This window comes from Bos mutus, chromosome 21 (assembly GCF_027580195.1).
Source record: "Bos mutus isolate GX-2022 chromosome 21, NWIPB_WYAK_1.1, whole genome shotgun sequence".
Taxonomy (NCBI): Eukaryota; Metazoa; Chordata; class Mammalia; order Artiodactyla; family Bovidae; genus Bos; species Bos mutus.
In genome coordinates this window covers 6,200,489-6,214,606 of record NC_091637.1, presented here as the reverse complement: position 1 = coordinate 6,214,606, position 14,118 = coordinate 6,200,489, and the positions used below count along the sequence as shown (strand labels likewise).

General features: G+C 37.0%; 1 protein-coding gene across 11 annotated transcripts in view; it reads left to right on the top strand.

Moving 5' to 3' along the window:
- Window positions 1–14,118, top strand: part of MEF2A (myocyte enhancer factor 2A) — a 180,783-nt gene that overhangs the window by 151,023 nt on the left and 15,642 nt on the right. For all 11 annotated transcript variants that reach the window (XM_070358430.1, XM_070358433.1, XM_070358427.1 and 8 more), the window contains one exon: window positions 2,551–2,738. In XM_070358430.1, the coding sequence (XP_070214531.1) occupies window positions 2,551–2,738 (188 nt within the window). The remainder of the gene's footprint in view (window positions 1–2,550; window positions 2,739–14,118) is intronic.

Here is a 14,118-nt window from a genome sequence, read left to right as displayed (position 1 = left end):
TTTATCCTTCAGGTTTGAGTGCAAATCAAGTAAATAAGAATCTTCTATATATTATCAGAGAAATTAAGAACACACATTCATGTTTGTTTTTAAGAGAAATATTTTTAATCTGTACTTATTAATGTCAGTCTTCCATTCTGTTGGTTTCTATTAAACCTTCCTGCTTTTGCATAAAATTATTATTTGATGAACATTTTATATCCAGTTGACTTGCTTAGCAGTTCAGTTCAGTCAGTCAGCTGTGTCCGACTCTTTGTGACCCCATGGACTGCAGCACGCCAAAGTTCCCTGTCCATCACCAACTCCCAGAGCTTGCTCAAACTCATGTCCATCAAGTCATTGATGCCATCCAACCATCTTATCCTCTGTCGTCCCCTTCTCTTCCTGCCTTCAGTCTTTCCCAGCATCAGGGTCTTTTCCATTGAGTCAGTTCTTCACATCAGGTGGCCAAAGTATTGGAGTTTCAACTTCAGCATCTGTCCTTCCAATAAATATTCAGGACTGATTTTCTTTAGGATTGATCTCCTTTCAGTCCAAGGGACTCTCAAGGGTCTTCTCCAACCCCACAGTTCAAAAGTGTCAATTCTTTAGTGCTTAGCTTCCTTAATGGTCCAACTCTCACATTCATCCATACATGACTAATAGAAAAACCATAGCTTTGACTAGATGGACCTTTGTAGGCAAAATAACGTCTCTGCTTTTTAATATGCTGTCTAGTTTGGTCATAGCTTTTCTTCCAAGGAGCAAGTGTCTTAATTTCATATGCTGTCTAGTTTGGTCATAGCTTTTCTTCCAAGGAGCAAGTGTCTTAATTTCATGGCTGCAGTAACCATCTGCAGTGATTTTGAAGTCTCTCACTGTTTCCATTGTTTCCCATCTGTTTACCATGAAGTGATGGGACCAGATGCCATGATCTTAGTTTTCTGAATGTTGAGTTTTAAGCCAGCTTTTTCACTCTCCTCTTTCACTTTCATCAAGAGGCTCTTTAATTCTTCTTCACTTTTACCATAAGGGTGCTGTAATATACGTATCTGAGGTTGTTGATATTTCTCCCAGAAATCTTGACTTCAGCTTGTGCTGAATTCATCCAGCCTGGCATTTCGCATGATATACTTGGCATATAAGTTAAATAAGCAGTGTGACAATATATAGCTTTGTTGTACTCCTTTCCTGATTTGGAACCAGTCTGTTATTCCATGTCCAGTTCTAACTGTTGCTTCTTAATCTGCATACAGATTTCTCAGGAGGCAGGTAAGGTGATGTGGCATTCCCATCTCTTAAAGAATTTTCCACAGTTTGTCATGATCCACACAGTCAAAGGCTTTTGCATAGTCAGTAAAGCAGAAGGAAATGTTTTTCTGGAACTCTCTTGCTTTTTCATTTATCCAGCAGATGTTGTCAATTTGATCTCTGGTTCCTCTGCCCTTTCTAAATCCAGGTTAAACATCTCGAAGTTCACAGTTAATGTACTGTTGAAGTCTACTTGGAGAATTTTGAGCATTACTTTGCTAGCATGTGAGAGGAGTGCAATTGTGCAGTAGTTTGAACATTCTTTGGCATTGCCTTTCTTTGGGATTGGAATGAAAACTGACCTCTTCCAGTCCTGTGGCCACTGCTGAGTTTTCCAAATTTGCTGGCATATTGAGTGTCGGACTTTAACAGCATCATCTTTTAGTATTTGAAATAGCTCAACTGGAATTCCATCACCACTGCTAGCTTTGTTCATAGTGATGCTTCCTAAGGCCCGCTTGACTTCACATTCCAGGATGTCTGGCTCTAGGTAAGTGATCACACTGTCATGGTTATTTGGGTCATGAAGATCTTTTGTGTACAGTTCTGTGTATTCTTGCCACCTCTTCTTAATATCTTCTGCTTCTGTTAGGTCCATACTGTTTCTGTCCTTTATCGAGCCAATCTTTGCATGAAATGTTCCCTTGATCTCTGATTTTCTTGAAGAGATCTCTAGTCTTTCCCATTCTGTTGTTTTCCTCTATTTTTCTAATTCTTAAGGAAAGCTAAAAAGTAGGAATTAGATGATTAAATTTATAGTAATCACAAATACTTAATGAAGACCCGAGTGGCAGCTAAAGAAATAGAACAGCACTAGGTAGAGCTGTAAAGAAGAACTACTTGGTGAAAATAAGGCTTTAGAGCTGAGTGCTAAATAAGCTTCAGTTAAGGAGATGCTCTGAACTTAGTAGGAATGCCCTTGTTTTCTTGTGAGAATGAATGAATAGGTTGGTCTCAGGCATCTTCTTATATCTTCCATCATCTTGGTCCCTCAGTCAGAGAGACCCTTTTAGGAACATCTTGTGTTTCAAGTTTCTCTGAGCAGGTCCAAGTAGTAAGGCTGGAAACAAGTGGTGTTAAGTCTTAAGTATTTCAGACTAGGTTGACTTTTTTTTTTTTTTTTTTTTTTTTATTCCAAGATAAGATGGTTATGAGTAGTATTATAAGATTCACTTGAAACCTGGGGCTGAGGAAAATACATTTGTACCAAAGTATTTTAATGACTCGTTTCATGTAAAGAATGAATTCTCTTTTTTCCAGGGAATGGATTTGTAAACTCAAGAGCTTCTCCAAATTTGATCGGAACTACTGGTGCAAATAGTTTAGGCAAAGTTATGCCTACGAAGTCTCCCCCTCCTCCAGGTGGTGGCAGTCTTGGAATGAACAGTCGAAAACCAGATCTTCGAGTTGTCATCCCCCCTTCCAGCAAGGGCATGATGCCTCCACTGGTACGTTAAAACCTTTCATTCTTTAAAACATGGATTTTATACAGAGTATATGTTTTCCTTTGGAATTTTCTATACTTCCATGGGATCTAGACCTTTTCCTAATGAGTATTTCTATTGGAAATTAGCATTTGAAGAGACAAGTCTATTTTAAATATACAGAAACAGATTATGAAAAAAACGGAGATAAACCTACTTAATGGTTTTTAAATTAAAGCTAAATATGGAGAAGTTATTATGTTAATTTTCATTTACTGGACTGAAATCTTTACTTAGAGATCTCATCCTCAATTTGATAAATTAAACTTGACTTAAGTACTTCTCTGTGCTTTTGCGTAGTTTCAATATCTTTAGCATATTCTTTTCTGTAATAAAAACTCTATTAGAAAGTTCTACATACAAAGAGAACTATTATAGAATAGGAAAGAATGTGTAAAAACTTCTGCTAATAAGTTTTTTTGTTTACTCCTTCTCAAATAACCTTCCCATTTAATTCTATAAAGAATATAGGTCTTCCCACTCTATTCCTTAACAATGTTCCAGCCTCGTTTGCTTTTGTATCCTGGGTCTATGAAGAAGGGGAGAATGTTTATCACCTTAGCTTTCTACAGAAAAAGTTATATATGCAAGTTTTATCTGTCTGACTTCAAATAATCAATGTGATGTACCAGGTGGTCTTTCTACTATGCAGCTGCTGAACTTGCCATTTGATAGATTTTTAAGTAAAAGCAGTGCTATCAAGGTTTAGATAATTATTCTACACTGTATAATACTTTATGGATTCCCAGACTTCTTTATGTGCATTGTATCATTTGAAGCTCCAACTGTGATCTTCGCTAGGTAAGATAAGGAGACCAAGGGAAAGGTCAGTACTGGTCCAACATAGTACAAAAGAGAGCCAAAACTGAAACTCATTAAGTCAAAAAGCAAAGTGCTTTTTCATTCAGAGATATAGAAAACTGAAAATTTGTTCCCAGCCTTACACTAAAAAATGTTGGACAAGCAAGTTCATAGTTTTTCTTGAACACGTTGTAGTATTGAGATTTCAGGGCACTCAGCTGGCCCAGACTCTGGGGAGGGACAGATACTGCAGGGAGAGAACATTGGAGCACAAACTTATCTGGGCAAGACACAGATAATAAATTAAGCTAGGGTGATTGGTGAATTTCTGGAGACCAAGTGTTCACTGGCAGAGCTCTGTAAAACCTCTGGGATAGTGATATAGGGCAAGTCTTATTCTCTCTTGCAGAAAAAATTGGGAATGTTCTGAAAAAAATCTCCTTTTTGGTATACAGCTGGGATAGGGGAAGAGCCACCATTACAGTATGGGCAAAAAGTTTTCTCTGGGTACTTCTATTTCACTCCTATGGAGTAGGAGTCTTAATCTATGAAGAGATGAACAACGCAAATGGTCACCCTTAGGGGACTGGTGAATTCCCACTGTACTGGGGCAATGGGAAAGGGAAACTCTCTCAGCCTGTGGTGAAGAAGAAGGAACAGTGCCATATCATGGCAGAATTTCTGAGAAGGCTGCAGCCTGATGCATAACACAAAGGAGAAGGCTTAAAACTGAGAATGTAGCAGTTTTCTTTGGGGAAAAAACAAGCAAAAAAACCTCTAGCAAACCAGTCTCCCACTGCCTCCAGAGGCATTTGAGGCCTGTGGTAACTATATTGAGGGTAACAATACCAGCAACGAAACACAAACTCAGCCTAGTTCTTAATTAAATTAACTCAGACTCTGCACTAAAGGCCTGGCAGGAGGAAGACCTGTAGGTCTACTGTAAGTAAAAATCACCCAAACTGAAATATAAACAGAAGTTGTTGCTGTTCTCAGTCATGTCTGACTCTTTTCCACCCCATGGACTGCAGCACACCAGGGTTTCCTGTCCTTCACCATCTCATGGAATTTGCACAAACTCATGTCCATTGAGCTGGTGATGCCATCCAGCCATCTCATCCTCTGTCTCCCACTTTTCTTCCTGCCCTCAATCTTTCCCACCATCAGGGTTTTTTCTAATGAGTTGGGTCTTCGCATCAGGTGGCCAAAGTATTGGAGCTTCAGCATCAGTCCTTCCAGTGAATATTCAGGGTTCATTTCCTTTAGGATTGACTGGTTTGATCTGTTTGCTGTCCAGGGGACTCTCAAGAGTCTATTCTAGCAGCACAGGTCAAAAGCATCAATTCCTTGGTGCTCAGCCTTCTTTATGGTCCAACTCTCACCCCCACGCATGACTACTGGAAAAACCATAGCTTTGACTAGACGAACCTTTGTCAGCAAAGTGATATCTCTGCTTTTTAATATGCTGTCTAGGTTTGTCATGGCTTTTCTTCAAGGAATAAGCATATTTTAATTTCATGGCTGCAGTCACTGTCCACAGTGATTTTGGAGCCCAAGAAAATAAAATCTGTCGCTGTTTGCATTTTCCCCCATCTATTTGCTATGAAGTGATGGGACTGGATGCCATGATCTTCATTTTTTGAATGTTGAGTTTTAAGCCAACTTTTTCACTCTCCTCTTTCACCTTCATTGAGAAGCTGTTTAGTTCCTCTTCACTTCTGCCATTAGGGTTGTATCATCTACATATCTGAGGATATTTATTTTCTCCCAGCAATCTTGATTCCAACTGGAGCTTCATCCAGCCTGTCATTTCACATGATGTACTCTGTGTGTAAATTAAATAAGCAGGGTGACAATATACAGCCTTGACGTACTCCTTTCCCAATTTGGAACCAGTCTGTTGTACCATGTCCAGTTCTAACTGTTGCTTCCTGACCTGCATACAGATTTCTCAGGAGGCAGATAAGGTGGTGGGGTATTTGCATCTCTTTAAGAATTTTCTAGTTTGTTTTGATCCACAGAGTCAAAGGCTTTAGCGTAGTCAAGGAAGCAGAAGTAGATGTTTTTCTGGAATTCCTTTGCTTTCTCTATGATCCAACGGATGTTGGCAGTTTGATCTCTGGTTCCTCTGCCTTTTCTAAATCCAGTTTGTACATCTGAGGGTTTTCTCGATTCATGTACTGTTGAAGCCGTGAATCTTCTTTTTGTACAGTTCTTCTGTGTATTCTTGCCACCTCTTTTTAATCTCTTCTGCTTCTGTTAGGGCCGTACTGTTTCTGTCCTTTAATGTACCCATCTTGCATGAAGTATTCCTTGGTATCTTTTAGTTTTCTTGAAGAGATCTCTAGTCTTTCCCATTCTGTTGTTTTCCTCTATTTCTTTGCATTGTTCACTTAAGGCTTTCTTATCTCTCCTTGCTATTCTTTGGAACTCTGCATTTAGATGGGTATATCTTTCCTTTTCTCCTTTGCCTTTCGCTTCTCTTCTTTCCTCAGCTATATGTAAGGCCTCTTCAGACAACCATTTTGCTTTGTTTTATTTCTTTTTCTTGGGGATGGTTTTAGTCACTGCCTCCTGTACAGTGTTATAAAAATCCATCCACAGAATTACCCAAACTGAAATGTAAAGAGAAGAGTCAAAAGAAAACAAAAAACAAAGCAATACCTCCTCTCAACCTAGAATTCTGTACCCAGCAAAAATATCTTTCAAGATATGAAAAAGAAATAAAAACTTTCTCAACAAAAATGTGGGAATTTATTGCCAAGAGACATACATACTCTACAAAAAATATTAAAGGATGTCCTTTGGAAGAAGGAATATGCTACCAGAAAATTTTTGGGTCTGTACAATAAATAAAAATAAAGAATGGAAATGGAATAAATGAAGATTAAAAATAAAGTTAATTTTGTCTTCCATTTTATAAATTTCAATTTTAGAACAGTTTTAAATTAAATTAAGATTGCAAAGATAGTATAGAAAGTTCCCATATGCTTCACACTCAGTTTCTCCTGTTACTAACAGATTAATATTACAACTAATGAGTCAATGTTGATAAATTGTTATAAAGTCCATTTATACATTGTTTTAAACTAAGAGTATTCACATACTCTTAGTTTTTAACCTTATGTCTTTTTCTGTTCTGGAATCTAATCCAGGATACCATATTGAATAGTAGTATGTCTAGTAGTAGTAGACATAGTAGTCATGTCTTTTTAGGCTCTTCTTGTCTTTGAAATTTATCTGAGACTTTCCTTACTTTAGTGACCTTGACAATTCTGAGGAGTACTGGTCAGATATGCTGTAGAATGTTCCTCAGTTGGAGTGTTTCTGATGTTTTCCTCATGGTTAGGCTGGTGTTACACATTTGAGGGAGGAAGGTCATGGAACTAATGTGCCCTCTTCATCACATTATATCAAGGGTACATACTATTTCCATGACTGTTGATCACTTTGATAACCTTGCTGGTGTAGTATTTCACTTGCTACCCCTTCCCATACTGCCCACTTTGGAAGGAACTTACTGTGTGAGGCCCACATATAAGGAATGGAGGTTATATTCCACCTCTTTTAGGACAGATTATACATTATTTGGAGTTCTTCTGCACAGGTCACTTATTGTTCTCTCTCATTTAATCATTTATTTATATTAATATGAACTCATGTACATTGATTTTATACTTTGGGTTGTAGTAGTACTAAATTTTGTTAATATATGATTTTACCAGTGCTGGTTTATTCTGTTGCTCAAATTGTTCCAGCTTTAGCTATTGAGGACTATTCACTTGGTTCCTGTCCCCTTTTATATACCCTTGTTGTTTTGGGTTTTTTTTAGCGGGGGTAAAGGTAGAGGAGTTACTGTTTTATTTTCTGGTTACTTTGGAATGCTTCAGGATCATCTTGTGTATTTTCTGCTCCAGTTCTACAATCAGGCATTTCTCTGAGGAACCTTGGCCTGTTTTTGGAGAATGTTATTAGAAACCAAGATCTGGCTGTTTTCCCTCTTCTTACTTGCTTCAAAAGATAGTTGACTCTCTAAAGCAAAAGTAGTGGCAGTGACTTTTGTGTTTACAGCACATGTAGAAATAAAATATATTAAGTTGGTGAAAAAGTAATTGTGGTTTTGGATCATGAATTTTATATCATTATAACTAGGCTCAAACATATCTTTATTAATCAAAGGAGGAATCATTATAATCAACACATTTTTCCCAACAAGAAATAAGTTTATTTATTCCTATAGCATAAAAACCCATGCTTTGGAATTCAGAGAACTCTTAGAAAGCATTTTCTGCCTCCTGCTGGTTGTGGAAGCATTTTCTCTGCAAGAAGTTGTCAGGATGCTTGAAGAAGTGGTAGTTGGTTGGCAAGAGGTCAGGTGAATATGGTGGATGAGGCAAAACTTTGTAGCCCTATTCATTCAACTTTTGAAGTATTAATTGTGCAATGTGTGGTCAGATGTTGTCATGGAAAAGAATTAGGCCCATTCTGTTGACCAATTTCAGCTGTAGGCATTGCAGTTTTTGATGCATCTCATTGATTTGCTGAACATACTTCTCACATGTAATGGTTTCATCAGGATTCAGAAAACCATAGTGGATAAGACAGGCAGCAAACCACCAAACAGTGACTGTGATCTTTTTTTGGTACAAGTTTGGCTTTGGGAAGTGCTTTGGAGCTTCTTCTCAGTCTAACCACTGAACTGGTCATTGCTGGTTGTCATATAAAATCCACTTTTTGTCATACATCACAGTCCCATCAAGCAATGATTCATCATTTTTGCATAGAATAAAAGAAGATGACACTTCAAAACGACAGTTTTATTTTTCAGTCAGCTCCTGTGGCACCCACTTATCGAGCTTTTACACCTTTCCAGTTTGCTTTAAATGCCAACCGACTGTAGAATGGTCAGTGTTCAATTCTTTGGCAACTTCTGCTGTAGTTGTAAGAGGTTCAGCTTTGATGATCCTCTCCTTGGTCATTGTCAGTTTCTGATGGCTGGCCAGTGTGCGCCTCATCTTCAAGGCTTTCTCTCCTTTGCAAAACTTGTTCAACTACCACTGCCCTGTACGTTTGTTAACAGTTCCTGGGCCAGATGTGTTGTTGATACTGCAAGTTGTCTCTGCTGCTTTACAATCCATTTTAAACTTGAATAAGAAAATTGCTCGAATTTGCTCTTTGTCTAACATCATTTCTCTAGTCTAAAATAAAAGAGTCAAACACGACTGCGATTAACATACACACAAAGTAAGTCATTAGCAAAAAAATAAAGTGAGAATTGTACATTAAAATGATGTATGACATAACCACATTTATTTAAGAATGTATTCCAATATCAAACAGCAAAGTTCAACAGTGCGAAACCACAATTACTTTTGTACCAACCTAACATGATGACAGAGCAGAGAATTAGAAATATACTTTTATAGGTCTTTACACATGATGAGGTATACATTTGAAGTTTAACTCAAATTAACTGAAAGCAGATATTGTAAACCCAAGTAAAACTGTAGGAAATAAAAAGAGGTATAAATGATAAGGCAATAGAGATAAAATGGAAATACAAAATATGCTCCAATATCCCAAGAAATGGGAGAAAGGGCAAAAAATAAAGAACAGATGGAACAAATGAAATATAGCTAGCAAGATTGTAGATTTTAATACAACTATACAAATAAACATGGTAATAAACATCAGTTAAAAGACAAAATGTCAGATTGGTTTTTTAAAAAAAATAAAAAGGTCGTACTATACAATGTCTATAAGGGCTCCACTTTAAATATAAAGACATAGGTAAAAAGATGGAGGAAAATATACTATGTAAACATTAGCCAAAAGAAAGCTAGTACAGCCATATTAAGTTCAAACAATGTAGACTTCACAATAAATATTATCAAGGATAAAGAATTTTGATATATGACAAAACCAATACAATATTGTAAAGTTAAAAAATAAATAAAAAAGGATAAAGAATATTTGCTGACAAATGTTTGCCAACAAAGGTCTGTCTACCAAAGCTATGGTTTTTTCAGTAGTCATGTATTGATGTGCAAGTTGGGCCATAAAGAAAGCTGAGCACCAAAGAATTGATGCTTTTAAACTGTGGTGTTGGAGAAGACTTTCAGAGTCCCTTGGATTCATATTGGACTGCAAAGAGATCAAACCAGTCAATCCTAAAGGAAATCAGTCCTGAATTATTCATTGGAAGGACTGATGCTGAAGCTGAAACTCCTTTGTACTTTGGCCATCTGATGCAAAGAATTGACTCATTGGAAAAGACCTTGATGCTGGGAAAAACTGAAGGCAGGAGGAGAAGAAGATGACAGAAGTTGAGATGGTTGGATGGCATCACCGACTTGATGGATATGAGTTTGAGCAAGCTCCGGGAGTTTGTGATGGACAGGGAAGCCTGGCGTGCTGCAGTCTGGGGTCACAAAGAGTTGGACATGCCTGAGCGACTGGACTGAACTGAACTGAAAGAAGAATATTACATATTCCAAGAAATATCTTTAATGTGTATGCAACTAACAGTAAACATTCAAAATACAGAAAACAAAGATGATACAACTAAAAAGTAGAAGAGAAAAATCCATAATTATAGTTGGAATATTCAACACTCTTCTCTCAGTAGTTGATACAACAAGTAGGCAGAAAATTCAGTTAAGGATCTGGGTGACTGAGAAATATTTAACCAGCCTGATGTAAGAGACATTTATAGAACCCTTCACTTTGCATAGGAGAACATAAATTTCTTCTTTAGTGCACTTGCAACATGCAGCAGGGTATCCAGTGTCATAAAACCTCAGCAAATTTCAAAGAATAGAAATCATATGGATTACAGTCTCTGACCATAATAAAATCAATAACAGAAAGACAACAGGAAAACCGCCACATATAGAGATTAAAGAACATGAAATTTTGAAATCTATAGCATATCAGAATTTTGGAGACCAACTAGGAGGAGTTTTGAGAGGGGAAATTGATGGCATTTATATTAGAAAAGAGGAAGGTCCCAAATCAGTAAGCTTTTACTTTAGGAGAGAAAAAAGAGCAAACAACTGAAAGGAACAAGAAGAAAAGGAAAAAATGAGCAGAAATTAATGAAACTTAAAACAGACAGTAGAGAAAAAGAGTCAGACCAAAGGCTGATTCTAAGTTTATCACTATAATTTACCATGTTAAAAGAATTCCACTTTTATTCATAATAAAAATAAGTTTCACCAAACTAGGAGAAGAAAGGAACTTTTTTAACCTAATGAAGACTGTTTTCAGAAATTCTGCAACTAATACACTTAATAAGGGGAAACTTCAGTCTTGTAGTAAAATAATATTCGAAACTAGACAGTGGTGTTTTATTCTCACCACTCATATTCAACATTATACTGGAAGTCCTAGATGAGGCAGTAAGGCAAAAAAATTAAATGCATAGCATACATACTTGGAAGGAAGAAATTAAACATTATTCATAGAAGATATAATATGTAGAAAAGCATAAAGAACCTACCAAAAAATCTTCAAGTGGAAGTTTCATGTTGGAGTATGAAATTTTTAAATATCATTTAAACATTACTCAAAAAATACCTACAAATCTAACCATATGATTTTCATGCTAAAACTATGAAAGATTGTTGAAAGAAACCAAAGAGCCAAATACGTTGTTTTCAGTTGCTAAGTTGTGTCCAGCTCTTTTGTGACCCCATGGACTATCGCCAGCCAGGCTCCTCTGTCCATGTGATTTTCTAGGCAAGAATACTGAGGTTGGTAGCCATTTCCTATCCAGGGGATTTTCCCAACCTAAAAGGATCAAACCCACATCTTCTGCATTGAAGGCAGATTCCTTACCACTGAGCCACCAGGGAAACCTATGTCAAGATGTTATTCCTTCCTAAATTGGTTGGAAGATTAAACACAACCCTGGTTTACATCACAGCACAGATTTTTGTAGGTATCAGCAAGCAGATTCTAAAGTACGTGTGGAAAGGCAAAGGAACTACAATAGCCGGTACAGTTTTGAAGAGAACAAGATAAACTAACACTTCCTGGTTTCAAGACATAGTGTAAAGCTACAGTAGTGAATGTGTGGGGGACTTCTCTGGTGGTCTGGTGGCTAAGACTCTATGTTTCCAATGCAGGGAGCCTGGGTTCAATTCCTGGTCAGGGAACTAGATCCCATATGCTGCAACTAAGACCTGGCATAGCCAAATAAATAAATATTTTTTAAAAGACTGTGTGGTACTGGCAAAAAGATGAGCACCATAGGTCAAAGAGAGCCCAGAAAATATATTCAGTTGGTTTTTTACAAAGGTAGTAAGGCGGTTCAGTGGAGTAAGGACAGTCAGTACAACTAATGGTGCTGCAGCAGTTTAGTGTCAGTATGCAAAAACAGAACCTCAAAGTGTAATTCATACCTTGTACAAAAGTTAACTCAAAATGTATTATAGATCCAAATGTAAAACACAAAACTGTGACACTTCAGAAGAAAACATTAGAGAATTACACCAAAAGCATAGTCCATAAAAAATGGATATATAGCTATTTATCAAAGTTTAAGATTCACTCCATGAAAAGGCCCTGTTCAGAGAATAAAAAATCAGTCTACAGATTAGGAGAGAATATTTACAAAATCAGCGATCTAGTAGAAGACTTGTATCCAGAATGATACAACTGCATACCTGTTAAGAGTGGCTAAAATTACAAAAACAAAACCAAAAAAACTATAAGTGCCAAGTTCTGGCAAGGATGCAGAGCAAAAGGAATTCTCACGTATTCCTACTTAGAATGCAAAATAGTAGGGCCGCTTCAGAAAGCAGTTTGGCAACTTCTTATAAAGTTAAATATGTATTTGTCATACAACTGAACAGTCTTGCTTCTAGAGAATTTACTCAAGTGAATTGAAAACCATGCTTACACAGAAACTGTATTTTTCACTAATTTCCCCCAAAGAAAACAACAGAAATAACCTTCCAGCAGCTGAATGCATATACACACTCTGGTACATCTGCAGAAAGGAATATTGCTCAGCAATTTAAAAAAAAAAAAAAAAAAAAGGATGAATTTAATTCATGACAGTATAAATGAACTTAAATGAATTTTGCTAATTGAAAGAAGCCAAATCCAAAAGATATGATTACATTTATATTTCAGACTGGAAAATGGAGAACAGATAAGTAGTTCCCAGGGGTAGGGAGAGAAGTTGACTACAAAAGGAGTAGTATAGGGAATGTTTGAGGGGATGTGATACTGTATTGTTGGATACATGAATCTATGCTTTTGATAAAACCTACAAAACTATACAATACAGAGTGATTTTTTTTTTTAACTATATGCAGTTAAAAAAATCAACCAGGATTCCAGGGGAACCCAAGATGAAATACATGAATAATTATTAAAAATGAGTGATATGGTATGGAAGGGGATGAACTGGTCTAAATAACTTTGGAAACTATTGCTCAAGATGGTAAATTTGTTAAACACACACAGACACACACACCCTTAAATAAGTGAATACTATACATTGTAGATAAAGCCAGGTTTTTTGAGAAAGTTTCAGTTAAGCAAGGTGAATGGGAAGGTTATAATGAACCCTATTTTTCTGGATTTATAGTTGGAGGTTTCAGTATAAATGTATTTTTTTAAACATATATACAGATAGATACAAAAGTATAGATGTGTGTACACATGAATTCAAATACATCTGATATTTCCTCGCTCTGACTGCTGAGTCTTAAATGAGTGACACCTGGAAACCGAGCACACCTAGCCCTCAGGTCCTAGTTTCTAAACACCATTCTCCAGTGACAGGAATCAAGCCTCCTTGCAGAAGTGATCGATTGTAGAGCTAGGGCCAGGAAAATACACATTGATCCAGAGGGGCCAGCAGATAAGGAAATACATGTCAAGTCAGAGGAACCAACCTTTCAGAGGAGCTCCCAATGGCCAGATCTAGAATAATTTAAACAACAAAATAAACAATAATATTATTGGATTATAACACAAAGAATAAAAAATAGACTGTTACTTAGTGACTGAATAAATAAATGGAGAAGGGACAGCTCTTCCTTAGGAATTGTAATCAATGCATGTAGAAAGTCTTGCTTACAAGAAATGGGGGACAGAAAGGCCTCTGTGCCTGGGAGCCCCACAGGGCCCTACTCGGTTTCAGACTCTTCACAAAAATTAACTCAAAATGGATTGCAGACCAAAATTTTTAAATGCAAAACTCTAATATTCTTAGACAATAATAAATGAGAAAACCTAAATGACCTTGGGTATGGTGATGCATTTTTGGATATAACACTATAGGCATGATCCACAAAATAAACAACGATATACTCCTACATGCATGTTAGAATGGCCAAAATCTGGAACACTGAGAACACTAAATGCTGGTGAGTTTGTGGAACAATAGGAACTGTCACAAATTGCTGGTGGGAATGCCAAATGGTAAGCCACTTTGGAAGACAGGTGACGTCTTACAAAACTGCTGCTGCTAAATCGCTTCAGTTGTGTCCAACCCTGTGTGACCCCACAGACGGTAGCCCACCAC